The following is a 15,186-nucleotide window of genomic DNA, read 5'->3' on the forward strand; positions in this document are numbered from 1 at the left end:
GATTCCACAGATACACTCATCTGTCTTATGTGTATATGTGTTTTATCATAGATAACGTACATTTTCAACAATCCGCTCAAATTTCCAAAGCTCTTGTGGATGCCCAGGTGGAATTTGAAGCAATGGTAAAGACTTATTTTTAATGCAATATATTAAATCTGAATAAGGACTGTATATACAGTAAATATACATTCATATATGTGTACAGTAAATATTTTTACTTGATCACTCATGAGCACCTGGGAAGGCTTTTTGAAAAGAGGAGTCTGTACTTTTTTTTAACAGGTATTAAAAAAATTGCAGCAACAAAAAAGGTGCAGTGTACAACAATTTATAAGGCTGTGACCTGAAAAAAAATTATAGTGCAGCTCTAAATGAGAAGACTCCCCAGTCCTCAGCTGTGCGGGTGCCGGCGTCCAAACTAACTCATCCAGTGGTGATGATATGCAGCATCCAGAACATTGCTCTTCTGAGCAGACCAGTGTAAAGTGTTAGCCGGTCACCACTACTCCACTAACCACACCCCTTGACGTGTTTCACCCTGCCCACAGGCTAAGTTATAGAGTGGGGTGAAATCTGTCAGAGGACGTAGTTAGTGGAGTAGTGCTGTCTACCAACTAACATCTTACACCGGTCAGGTCAGGAGAGTGGTGTCCTGGATGCTGCATATTGCCATAATTTTACAATAACCAAAGGGGTGGATGGACAGTACAATTTATATTCCTAATGGGGCCAGCAGCACAAGGTTAATCTAAATTATGCACACTAATGTATCAAGTAGCAACCAATGTCTATGAATCAGCTGTAGACCATACAAAAACAGGTAGAAACAAATAGTAAGGCAATAACACATCAATCCCTGAGAGTTATGCCCTGTACACACGATCGCTCCATCCGATGAAAACGGTCTGATGGATTTTTCCATCAGTTATCCGATGAAGCTGACTGATGATCAGTCGTGCCTACACACCATCAGTTAAAAAAACGATCGTGTCAGAACGCGATGACGTAAAACACAACAACGTGCTGAAAAAAAAAAAGTTCAATGCTTCCAAGTATGCGTCGACTTGATTCTGAGCTTGCGTGGATTTTTAACCGATGGATGTGCCTACAGACGATCGTTTTTTTCTATAGGTTTTTTATCCATCAGATAATTTTAAAACAAGTTCCTAATTTTTTAACCGATGGATAAATAACCGATGGGGCCCACACACGATCGGTTTAGTCTGATGAAAATGGTCCATCAGACCGTTTTCATCAGACAAACCGATCGTGTGTACGCGGCATTAGAGACAGGAAGAAAGATCCATATGAGAAGAAGGGGAAGAGAAGAGGAGGAACCAAGGAAGAAAGGACCAAAGCACAACACAATAGGGAAAGGGCTCAGTCAAGTACAGTATTACAAGAGTCAATCCAAGTTAACCAAATGTTGTTTTCGTGGCAATTACCGCGTTCATATGTTAATATTTAAAGGGGCAATACATTGTTGATGGCAGACTTCCATTTCATAACAATTTCCTTATGAGCATAAAAGACAAACACTTTCACATAGAGGCTCAGTTCTGTACACCCAGGAGCAATACCTTAAGATCTAAACTTAAGGCTAGATCACAGGTAACAATAATAACCAAGTATAGATTCCCAAAAGGAACAAATCATGGGGTAAGTCCAAAAAGCATGAAAAAAAAAGTGCCTTTGTTGTGCTGACATCTAATACATAAGGGACTAGCTGTAGGGTAGATGGCGGCTTGGTGGTGAGGGGTCTAGTATGCTCTATGAAGGACATTTTTTTTGTACAGGTATAAACCTTTCTTTGGCAGAAACCATATTAGTAGTGTGATGGTGTATACAGTCATGCCAGTCATCTTCTGACAAGTCTGGCAAATTAGCCTGCCACTTCTGATAAAGTCTGGTCAGTTTGACCAAATGTGCGGGGGAGAGTCTAAGATAAATGGAAAGTAAAGGTTTCCAAATTGCCCTTGAAGTAGGTTACCTCTCCAGTGGGTCAGATTCAAGGGTGACGTAGGCAATAGTTAGGAACAAATTAGGCAACCTGCGAGAGGAACAGAATTTTCATAGTTCCTTCATCACCAATTAATGCAGTATTTTGTGAAGTTACGGGAGGGCATGTGCATACAGATTTAGATAATAAAGCAGCATTGCAACAATCCTGCCATAATTCTTGATGTGGACAGAATTGCCAGCTAAAATGTTGGATTTTTGTGATTGTGATTTGTCTGCTCTGCTGATTTCCATTATCCAATCACAAGTGCACAGTCTATTTGTCTTTAACAAATGAACCCCAATGTTACCTTGCCCATTCAAGGGAAAGTGATAGCATCTATGTAAAGGCCCCCCACCCCTAAACACCTTACATTAACCTTTAAAGCACTTCTTCACCTCTCCTGCTTCCACTGCAGTCTGTGCTTCTGGGAATGGGGTATCATGTGGTTTCCTCTCCTGTGACAGCGCTCAGGTCTAGCAGCCAAGTAGCAAGCACTCATATGACTGATTAAATGAACCACCATTCCCCTTAAAGTGGTTGTAAGCCCCATTCATGAAATCTGACCATTCATCTGTCTGTAGTGTTTACTTACCTCTCTCCAAAGCCCTAGGTCCCGTGTCTTTCTGCTGCTTCGTTTCTCTGTTATCAGCATAATAACTTCTGACAAGTTCTTCAACACAGTAGATAAAAGCATCTGGAAATTAATGTCGGGGAGGGAGCTTAGAGATAGATAAGCAGAGAGCTTGTCTATTCAGACTGCAGCTCTGCAAGTTTCTTCATTCCTCTACCTATGGGGAGTGGGGGTGTGTGCCTTTCCTCTAATCAGCTCTCACACTGTGTATGCCCAGACTCTACACCCACAGTGGAAGTTTTAAGAAAGATTTGTAAGCACTTCCTAAAGAGTGTAGAAAGCTGAAGACAGCACATATACAATTAAAACGTATGTAGGGAGATTTGTTTTATCCATGTGTATCATCTGAGGCTGTTCACTTCACTGGATATGGGAGAGGGTTTACATCCACTTTAAGCTAGGTAGACACTATTACATTTTGGAACATTTGTCTGCTTTTCCAATTGTTAGTGGGGTGAAATTGACATTCATTTTTAACCATAGTGATGAGAAAATTTGAAGGGGCAGGATAGAAATGTTTTCTCGAACGATAATTTTTTCAACAGTATATGTGGTTTTCAACAATCAAAATTAAATAATAAAAGCAACCAATATTTTCAATATTTCACAAATGCCATCCAATGAGAACGGTCTGATGGACCGTTGTCATAGGTTAACCGATGAAGCTGACTGATGGTCCGTCGTGCCTACACACCATCAGTTAAAAAAACGATCGTGTCAGAACGCGGTGACGTAAAACACAACGACGTGCTGAAAAAAACGAAGTTCAATGCTTCCAAGCATGCGTCGACTTGATTCTGAGCATGCGTGGATTTTCTACTAACGATCGTTTTTCCTATCGGTTAGGAATCTATAGGTTAAATTTAAAGCAAGTTGGCTTTTTTTTAACCTATGGTTAAATAACCTATGGGGCCCACACACGATCGGTTTGGACCAATGAAAATGGTCCATCAGACCGTTGTCCTCAGGTTAACCTATCGTGTGTACGAGGCCTAATACTGTGTGTGTGTATATATATATATATATATATATATATATATATACATACAGTATATGCACCATATATATCAGCCAATCCCATGGGCTAACTTAAAACATTGGCATCTACAGAAAAATACAATATTGATTTTGATTGGACTGACCCTTAAAGTCAAGTTGAAAAATGTGCCTTTAATTCATTAGACCTGGAACTCCACCTGCAGAAAAAAAAGGTTACTGGAACTTTAATATATTTCAGAAAATATGTACAATATGTTTGATGTGGTGGAGATCTCCTACTAGAAGACTTTCCCTTCTAAAACACATAAATCTCTACACGATAATCCCACTCCCACTGGGATGTCCTTTTGCAAGTCATAAAAACATAACCAGATTCATGTTCAGCATCTTTGAAATGTGATCTTTTTTACTCAGACTAAAAACTGAACAAATATGTCTTTAGTTTCTGTAATTTTAAAGGGACTGAGTGGAATTTTCAATTTATATATATATATATATATATATATATATATATATATATATATATATATATATATATATATGTATATATATATATATGTATATACTGTGTGTGTGTGTGTGTGTGTGTGTGTGTATATATATATATATATATATATATATATATATAAAAAATAAATGAGACCAGCATATACTGTAGCTTTATCAGTAAGTGTATATGCTTTTTTTTGTTATGTTTTATTAGTGTGGGTAGTCTACAGAATTCTGAAATACTTTTACTGGCACTTTAGAAAATAAACAATGGATTAAAAGAACTTACTGCAAATAGACACAAGATGTTTTCTGGGATTTCCAAGATTTCTAGAAAGCAAACATTAAAAAAAAGATAGGCGCTTTCTATTCTTCGTCTATTGCTTTTATGCACTTATTAAAAGGAAATTGATCATAAAATGACCAGTTGAAGGCAAGGCAAGGAGACATTATAGGTATATATAAAGTCATGGGCTTACTCAACCAACCAATTTCCAACAATAACAATTCAGTCACATTTGGGTGGCCTGATTCATTATTTAAGTAAAAGATGTGCAGTATGTATAAACAGATCGTATGGATGGTATCATCCTTTGTAAATTGGCTCTTATATTACATTTTTCAAATTAGGTGGGATGGGAGAGGGGTGCCCTTGAAATGGACATGACAGATGTGCAGTCCTTGAAATTTAGAAGCAATTTAGGGAATTGGAAAACCATGTCAGTTGGTGTTGCCATTTGTGTCTCATTGGAAAGATTTCTCGTCGCTTCTTGTAGACACAACAGGAATTGAGAGAAAATCTCCCCAAAGTTAGGAAACAGGCTATTTTAGACAGTTTTCATTAGAACATAATTTTGGAATTTTACTGACAGTTGTAACTATGAGATTTCAAGAGAATAAATCTCCTATACCTGGACAACAACAATACAAACCTGACAGGTGTTCTTGTCAATTTTGTTTATTGAAATTTAATAAAATACAGAGATAATTTCAAAGGCAGTACAGGAAATTAACATGTCAGATGGCGGATGGTGAATTTTTAGGATGGGGGAGCGCCAGACCCTGCCCTTCCCCTTAACCCCTCCCACTTATCATAAGCCCCACCCCTTATATAATCCACCCACTATGTCCCCTGTATTCCACTTGCTTCCACCCATAGTGTGAGGAGTATACAGCTCAGCATCACAGGACAGAGTATACAGCCACAGAATCACAGGACGGAGTATACAGCTCAGCATCACAGATAGGGTATATAGCTCAGCATTACAAATATGATATATAGATCAGCATCACAGATAGGGGATATAGATCAGCACCACAGATAGTATATAGATCAGCACCACAGATAGTATATAGATCAGCACCACAGGTAGTATATACTCCGCACCACAGATAGTATATAGCTCAGCACCACAGATAGTATATAGATCAGCACCACAGATAGTATATAGATCAGCACCACAGGTAGTATATAGATCAGCACCACAGATAGTATATAGATCAGCACCACAGATAGTATATAATCAGCACCAAAGATAGTATATAGATCGGCACCACAGGTAGTATATAGATCGGCACCACAGGTAGTATATAGCACACTTTCTGTTCCCCAAGCCCACTCTTTTTTTAAGCCTATTAGAACCTCTGGCTCTATCAGGTGCCTAAAGAAAAAACACCCCCTCCCACCCCCGCCATAGTAGTCCATGCGTCCGGCCTCCTGAAAGGGGCCAGGCGCATGGATAGGGAGACGGTGGCAGGGATATGGGGGGTGGCATAGGTTATAGCTCCACAATATAATTAAAAATGGCTTAAATTGCACAACTTATTATAGGATTATTAATGTAAAAGCTAGTTCTATTAAATTAATCCAGAGAGGCTAGAACCAAATGCGGATAATAAGAACACAGCAAAGCCTCAGACTAATGGTAAGTTACTATTATGAGTGATAGGGGATTATCACTGTTATATAAATAAAAATCATAAAGGAGCTTATGTCAGTAGTGTTGTAAAACTAATAAGAGCAACATATGGGTATTGCCTTTTGAACCTGAAGTAAAGAAAAAAAAGAAAGTGGAAATGGATTGAAGAGAGCAAAAGATAGAAAGGGAAGAAAAAGAAGAATAAGCAAACGAGGAATGAGAGGAGTAATAGAGGAATGCTTGTGGTAAAGTGTGGTGTTAATCATATGATGTAAAATGAGAAAATGTGTAAGTGGGTAAAATTACTACGGCATCAACAAAGATTCATCAAAATTGGGAGGCAAATAGTAAGTCACGTTTTCTTAAAGTCACTTATTTTATCTTGAATTGTAGCCTCAATTTTGGCATGAATCATAGCTTGATTGATTCTATGCTTGGTTTCGGTTAATACCAGATTTGGTGATTTCCAGGCTTTAGCGATAGTTTGTTTCGCAGCTGTAGTGACCTGTAGTAAAGGTTTAAATTGGCTACGGGAAAGAATCGCTGGTTTTAAATTTAAAAATGCTATCAAGGGATCAGGAGGTATTGACACTACAAATAAGGTTGAAAGCAAAAGAAATATGTCTTCCAGAATGTTTTGACTACTGGACAGTTCCACCAGGTATGAAGGTATGAACCTAGATCAGTACAGCCTTGAAAGCAAGATGAGGAGTAATTGGGGACAAACTTTGCAATACCAACATGTGAGCACTTTATAATTAGTCTCTAATGCTATTATATTTTGTGAAGTGGATTTTGTAGTATTCCCAATCCTGTCCCATTCAGTTGTTTCCAGCCAAAGTCCAAGATCAGACTTCCATTTAGTTACGTACGAGGGTGGATCTGAATTGGATTTAATAATGAGTTGGGCATAGAGAGTGAAAGTAAGTCCTTTTGTTTGGGGGTCATGTATGCAAATACTGTCAAACTGTGACAATTTATCTCGTTATCTCTAGTTTTCCTTGAATAAAGGGCATTACATTTTTTTTATCTGTAGATACTGAAAAAGTTCTGAGGTTGGGAATCCATGCCTTTTGCATAAGTCAGGGAATGATGCAAAGGCATTAAAAGATATAAGATCATGTAGTCTGGTTAATTTAGAGGTGATTAATGTTTTAAAAGACTTAGGAAAAGTCCAGGAAGGATAAAAGAGAGGATTTTTAAGAAATAATAAGAGCGGGTTATGTGGAGATTGTAAGCCATTTACTGATTTAAATTTGTTCCAAATTAAAAGAGAATGCTTAGAGACTGGGTTAGTGAGTCTTTTTGCGATCTGAGGGTCGCAGCCACTGACAGGTGTTCTAACATTTCAACAGTCTATCCAGAACAAAAAAGTACAGACTTTAGATATATCATAAGCAGACTCCAGTCATAATAGCCTGATAGTAATTCTAAACTTTGTGTCTTCTGCTTAAAGTGTATTGTTGTAGCTTGTATCCCTACTGTAGAGATTCTTCATTGCTTCTTGTCCCAACAGGAAGTGAGAAGAAATCTCCCCAGTGAGGACACCACAAATAAAATCTTTGCAGTGGTTCCATCCCTTAATCACTTTGTCCAAAAAAAAATAAAAAATTGCCTGGTGTTGGGCTTTAAACAAAAATCCCAAAGCATAAGAATGCTCTTTCAGGCCTTCATATAGAGGCAATTGAGTACTGTCGATGATACTTTTTTTATTTGCACTAACATACAATTTTTCAGGACAAGCTTTTGAGGTATGTCCCCTTCTTCAAGGTCCCAGCAGTACTCCTCAAAGAAGGGGACACTGCTGGGACCTTGAAGAAGGGGACCTGACCCCGAAAGCTTGTACTAAAAAATTGTATGTTAGTGCAAATAAAAAAAGTGTCATGGAAAGTACTCAATTGTATCTGTCGCAAGGGCACTAATATGACTACAATCACCTCAGGCCTTCATATAGTAGATTATTGGAGATTAAAGGAAAATGGAAAAAAAAAGATGCTTATCAAGGTTAACCCCATTTGCCTTATCACACGACCACTGTAATTGGCTGTCACAGTGGTCATATGATCAGGAGCTTTTCCCACTGGGCTCCTATCATTACTAGAGACAGGGAGCTGACTTGGGCAGATGGTCTCTGTACTAGGAGTGCACAGTGAGTGTGCTGTCAGCACAGAAACATCCGCCGCCCATGAACATATATGTGGTAAATGGGCTTTAAAGTCCACCATCTTTGCTGCCACACATATGCGTTACACGGGTGGCAAGATGTTAAAGAAGAAGGTAACAAACAAACTGACATTCAAATATTTCTCCCCTTTTTTTTCCCACAGCCCTTCATGACCTTTATCACAAATGGATGTCTAAATATCATTTTTAGTGTTTTATTACATGTGATCAAGTTAAGGCAACACTCCTTCTGTGGCTGGTGGGAGGAAATACACAATAAAGGGACCAAAGGCACTCAACTATGTAATGGTCTAAAAGTTGTGTGTGGCAATATAAATCATATTGACCCAGCACTGTACTGAAAGCAGTGCAACGGAGAAATGGAGAAATGGAAATTTTCAAAGCAAAAAAGCAAAAACGATATGCTGCACTCTAGTATAGTCAGGGTATCAATACGAATATTAAAGGTGGATGGATTGGAGGATAAACAAATGGATCGTGCTTCCATATGAACCAGAAACAAACTGTATTATTTGGCCATAGATAAAGCACACAGTCTGATTAAAAACACATCATCCTATTGGTGAGAAAGCTCCCCTGGGTCCTCGCCCCTCTGACATCAGCCGTGTGGGTAGCGGCGTCATCCTCCCTGGTCCGCTGTGCTGCTGATCTCATCGCTTTCAGGTCCTGTGTGATTCCTTGAGCGCCATCTGGCGGGTTTGTGCCTGTTTACATAATAGATTGAAGCTTGTTTTCCCCGTGGCACACCAGCAGCTGGTCCCGGCATGGGGAAAGGGGAATAGCCGCTCCAGGTGGGAACCCAGACGAACATCCCCTGTTGCAGACAACTCAGGTGCAGGCAATGCACTTAGCAAAGCAGGAACAAAGATTGTCTCTGGACAGCCGCACACTGAACAAATTGTAGCCTTTATTGAAAAAAGGACAGCACTACAAGTCACAGCAAAGTAAAATAAAATAAAACCCAACTGCTGACGCGTTTCGCACTAACACTAGTGCTTAGTCATAGCTGGTCCCGGCGTGTCTTCAAGTGATTCCCGGCGTGTCTTCATGAGATTTCCAGCTGGTATGTGGTCTTAAACCTACAATTAAATCACAAGTGCTGGGCTATGTATTGAGTGTTTTGAGGTTGGATAAGACCAGGGGCCAGATTCATGTAGGAGGGCGTATCTTTGTGCAGGCGTAGCGTATCCTAGATACGCTACGCCGCTGTAACTTAGAGAGGCAAGTACCGTATTCACAAAGAACTTGCGCCCTAAGTTAGGGCGGCGTAGCGTAAATGGGCCGGCGTAAGCCCGCCTAATTCAAACTAGGCTGGTAGGGGGCGTGTTGTATGGTAATGAATCGTGACCCCACGTAAATGACACACCTAACGAACGGCGCATGCTCAATATCACGTCAAATTTTCTCCCTAAATTATGCCAGCTCAATGCTTAGTCGATGTGAACGTAACCTACGCCCATCCCCATTCACGTACGACTTACGCAAACGACGTAAAATACGACGCTGTTCCGACGTCCATACCTAACATGACTTACCCCTGCTTTATGAGGGGTAAAGTTACGCCGGTCGGACGCCTTACGTAAACAGCGCATTTGAATACACAGTGCGCAAGTACGTTTGTGAATCGGCATATCTAGGTCATTTGCATATTCGACGCGGAAATATATGGAAGCGCCCCTAGCGGCCAGCGTAAATATGCACCCCAAGATACAATGGCAGAGGAGACTTACGCCGCTCGTATCTTGGCAACCGTGAGGCGTATCTGATTCTATGAATCAGGCGTGAAGATACAACGGCGCACATTCGGATTTACGACGGCGTACGTGGAGATACGCCGTCGTAAGTCCTTTGTGAATCCGGGCCCAGGTTTTCATATAAGACTGTGCTTTTTACATATGACTGTGCTTTTTACACAGACTGTGTGCTTTATCTATGACCATGTAATAAATGTTTCTTTATGGTTCAAATCGAAGCACAATTGATTTGTTTATTTATCCTCCAATCCATCTACCTTTAATATTTTTATGGACTCCCTGACTATACCAGTGCAAAGCATATAGTTTTTGCTGGTGGGAGGGGACTCTTCTCCACCTTCAGAAATGGATAGAGCAGTGAATGCCAGTGGGTGATGTCACTACCCTATAAAATGTATCCCATTTTTTGGTCCCCGCATTATAGAGAGGACCCTAAACGTTATGATCATATGATTTCATGTGTAACCCACCAACAAAAAAGTTTGTGATAAAGGGCATGAAGGGCCATGGGTAATAAAGGGAGAGGGATATTTAAATACTGGTTTGTCACTAATACTGACATAGAGATTAAATCTTCCAAAAGTAACAATAGTTATGGCTGCCATGGTGACAACCGGGGATTCCCTTACTTTGGAGGGATTTCCTCTGACTTCCTGTTTTGGCTATGAGACTTGAAGGGAACTTTCCCCAATGGGACACAGATGGAAAAAAAAAAAATAACCTTACTTACTTGTCCTTAGTTGTACTTTAAGCTCTTAGCACTTGAAGTATTAAAAAGTGACCAATTGTTTCCATGATGCGAACACTGAAATATTAAGATGTGTCATGTATTACTTTGCCAATATGTGACATCTTCGGGGCAAAGGGTGTGCAAAAATGATGGTTGTGAAAAGTTGGGTCAAACCACTTTCTGTACTGAGGTCCACTGCAGTCTACTCAGTGCTGGACAATGGACTGTAATGGAGCGCGGTTTACTATCTGAAGGGAAAACTAAAACACAGTAAAGACCACTGAACAGGATTTGTATAACGACGACAGTTTATACAGCGCCTTACAACATAAGTTTAATACAGTAGGAATTACAGAACCCTGCTCCTTAGAGCTTACAATCTAAGAGGGAGGGTCAAGACATACAAAATGTATTAGCTGTTGGGGGATTGACTGATGGAGAAAATAAATGTACAGTTGTTAGGTGGGGGCCTATTAGAAACATATGGCCAAAAAAAGAGAACACCTCCAGTAGAACTGTAGAAATACCAGAAGGTGAATATGTAATAGTATACTGCAAAGGCATTTCTTATAACAAACGTTGTCTTCTTATCTTTGCAGTGGTATACAGACAAGAACCATGCAATATCAGGATCCGGAACAAAGCATATATATACTCATATGACTCGTTTCTTGAAGAGATGTTTTTCTCTGTCTTGAAATATGTTGGATACATTTTAGTGTTTTTCATGTGTGTACAGTACATCAGACATGAACGAGAACCAATGCAAGATCAAGACTGAAGCCATGTATTTAATACATTTCTCTCTAATAATTTATAGTAACAATTACAAGTATAGAAATGTGACAAAAGGCTCTTCTCCCTTTGTCAACCAGGTGAGATCATAATCATTTACAGTACTTAGATTTACATTCTCTTTGTTAGGCCTAAACCTGAATAATTCATTCCAAAGAACAGAAGTTAATAGGAGGAACTTCTTTCCTCTCAAACAGGGGTGTCCAACCTACGGCCCAAGACGGCTATGACTGCAGCTCAACACAAACTCGTAAACTTACTTAAAAATATTTAGTTTTTCTGAATTTTTGTAAAAATACTTTTACATTTAGTGAACACATGCGGACCAAGAACTTTTAGAAGTTCTATCTTTCTCGAAGAAAAATATCCCACTCTTCAAAATCACGCCTTATTCATGTTACTGGTTTTCGGCAACACCTATATTTGTGAGCAACTATTTTCAAGGATGAAGCACACAAAGGGAAAAATTAGAACCAAAATATATGGAGAGCACCTTCAGAATTGCTACTACATCCATCCAACCAGATAGTAATGCTTTCATTTATCAAAAGCAGTGTCAAATATCGCACTAGTTTTATGTTGTCCTCTTTTTCTTTTATAATAAAAAATATTACAAAAGAAATTAAGTTTATTACACTGGTAGGTTCATTATCTATATCAGTGATCATTCACTTGTGATCTGCCCGACTTTTTCTGCTCTTCAGCTATCATTATTGTTAGTGCTTTTTATGTGTGGCTCAAGACAATTCCTCTTCTTCCAATGTGGCCAAGGAAGGTCAAATGTTGGACAACCCTGCTCTAGAACACCAAAAAGTTTTAAGAAGACAATGGTTGCTTCATCTTCCTGATGGCTATCCAACCCCGAGAGAACAGTATTGGGTGGACATAACCTTTGAAGGAAAACTTCACTGAGGGAAATATGTAGACCTCTTTGACTGACCTCCTTCTGAAAATGCTATCTGCATGGCTGCCTCTGACTTTATACTGTATGATACTTCTTGTCTTTGAATTAGATTTTATCACAATTGTACTAATGTTGAGCCACTGGGGCAACAAACAATATGTGGGTTGCTTCCATATGCCGAGGAACTATCGCAGAAAATTAAAAGCACCACAATAAAATTGGAGTCCAAAAACTGGGATTGTATTCCAAGCTTATATTGTATGTATAAGCAAACAAATTTTGGGGGTTACCAGGGCTGGGGATTGCCGCAACCATTTGCTGAATGTGACTGGGTTGCCTGTAGATTCACAGCACCTATTCATCATCACTCAGAGTTCTTATTAACATTCTCAAAGCCCTGATGAAGAGGGAACTGTGTGGCCTACAAAATGTGTTTGCTCATTCATATGATAGAAGTTTGGAATAAAATCCTGCTTTTTGGATTCTAAAAGTTTAGTGCAACGCTTCACTTTTTAGATTCTAAAATTTTAACACTGTATGAATCATTGACCTGGAAAACAAGCATGCTATGAGTGAAGTCAGAACATCTATATATTGAAAGCAAAAGGTTAAGGAAGACAAGACACTATATCCAATAGAAAAAATATGCAGCATGGACAAGCCCCTGATACACGGTATATCAAAGGTATACGGGATACTAACAGAACTCGAGGCCCAGGAAGCATTGCCCTTTTTAGAAAAATGGGAAAGCGACATTGGTAAAAAAATTGATAAAACACAAATGATAGGTGCAGTATATAACCATGCCGCGGACATTACCACCATAGAAGCAAATTATAAATGTATGGTGCGATGGCACATGACCCCATCAAGAATGAATAAGATCCACCCTAGAAATTCAGAGCTATGTTGGAGAAACTGTAAACAAAAAGGAACAACGCTACATATATGGTGGGACTGCCCGAGAATGCAGGAATATTGGAAAGAAATCTTGAAATATATCGCAGAAATAACAGGAGAGACGATTATATGTAGCCCGCTGACCTGTTTGTTTCACGGAACTGAAAAAACCAAAAAACAATATGGAACAACTCTGGTCCCAGTGTTGTTAAACGCAGCTAAGGCTCTGATCCCCAAAAATTGGTTACACCCAAAGAGGCCATCAATTAAAGAGTGGATAGAAAGGGTGGAATATATAGAAGAGATGGAGTATCTTGCCTGCAGAGAGTTAGGAGAAGAGGACAGAAACAGGATGGTTTGGGAAAAGTGGAAAGTGTTCAAATCCACAGAAAAGTTCGTCCAGGGAACGACAGAAGCAGAAAGATGAAAAACCACAAAGAAGATTGCATGGCACACAGATCCGGGGGGGGGGGGAAGGAAAGGGGGGGGAGGAAAAGGGGGGGGGGGGAAAAAAAAAGAAAAAAAAAAAAAAAAAGAAAAGGGGGGGAATAATAACGATATGCTAATGTAGTTAGACTCGTCAAGCGGGAAAACACCAACCTAACAGTTTAAAAATGTTAAATCCGTAATATCAAAAAAAAAAAAAACACAAAAAAAAAAAAAACAAAAAAAAAAAAAAAACCCACGAATGATGCGAAGCCGCAAGAGAGATGCTAAGGGCGGGCGAACCGTGAGCTAGCCTCTCGGCTATATGTGAGCAGAGTCTGACGTGAAAAAAAAGAAAAAAAAAAAAAAAAAAAAAAAAAAAGGTTAAGGATGACAGCCAGGTAGCTAGCAGTTTGAGAAGAAGAGGTCAGCAATGATAGCCCACAAAGACTTCAGCCAGTGTCAGAATCTTGGCACTATGTAGTAATAAAATATTTGTTGACTACTGATGTTTCTTTGCTTTTTGACAAGATGCTGGATACAACTAATGAATCTGGGAAGTTTACAAAAGCATGCCAGCTACCTTAGCATCACATCAGATATCACTTTTTGGCTACTGACTGCAAGAAACTGCTAAACAGTGAAATTCGAGTTTGAGGTTACAGCTCATTGTATCTCCTATTAATAACTAATAAAAGTTCAATGCCACAATTATTTAGAGGTGTTCATTGCTGTTGTAATTGAGACTTGTTTACATTGAGTTGCACAACAGATGGGTCACAATTTGTAAGAAACTGTTGAAACTGCTGCACTGAATTTAAATACAATTTTTCATATGTGTTTTAAAGTCGACTCCAGAGAAAACTTTATTTTTCATTTTGTATTTAGCGAGCAAGGGTTAAACCTTTATTAAAATGCATCTAAACCAAAAAACAAAAAGCGACGGCATGAGTATGTGGTTCCTTCAGACTGCATGTGCCGATGACATCACTGCTCACTGGAATATCTCCCAAACTGTGTATTTGTAGGAGATATTTATTTTACCTACAGGGAAACCTTTTTATATGCTTACCTGTAGGTAAAAGTTACAAAGCAAACTTTACTACCACTTTAATTGTAAGTGCCTGTTCACATCATTTTAAAATATGATATGCGCTTTTTGAAAAAGCATATCACATTTTTAGCAGGTTTTTAATGCATTGAGTTACAATTGAATGTAATATGTTTTCATCCCTGGTCACTTGGGAAAATTGACCTGAACTTAAAAAATCTGAAATGCATTTTTAGTGCGTTTCCATAGACTTCAATAGAAGATACGTCTTTGATGCGCTTTTCAAACAGGACACCTTGCACTGGAAAGCACAAACAGAGCAGAGCCTTAAGCCCTGTACACATGATTGGTTTGTCCAATGAAAACAGACCGATGGACTGTTTTCATCGGACAAACCGA

At 39.1% G+C, this 15,186-nt stretch overlaps 1 protein-coding gene across 1 annotated transcript in view; it reads left to right on the plus strand.

Moving 5' to 3' along the window:
* Nucleotides 1-14,669, plus strand: part of LOC120944069 (fibroblast activation protein alpha) — a 153,051-nt gene extending 138,382 nt beyond the window's left edge. The window contains exons 25-27 of the mRNA XM_040357857.1: nt 52-125; nt 11,311-13,017; nt 14,120-14,669. Coding sequence (XP_040213791.1) covers nt 52-125; nt 11,311-11,409 — 173 coding nt within the window. The 3' untranslated portion in view covers nt 11,410-13,017; nt 14,120-14,669. The remainder of the gene's footprint in view (nt 1-51; nt 126-11,310; nt 13,018-14,119) is intronic.
* Nucleotides 14,670-15,186: the final 517 nt, after the last annotated feature.

Source organism: Rana temporaria, chromosome 6, assembly GCF_905171775.1.
Source record: "Rana temporaria chromosome 6, aRanTem1.1, whole genome shotgun sequence".
Taxonomy (NCBI): domain Eukaryota; kingdom Metazoa; phylum Chordata; class Amphibia; order Anura; family Ranidae; genus Rana; species Rana temporaria.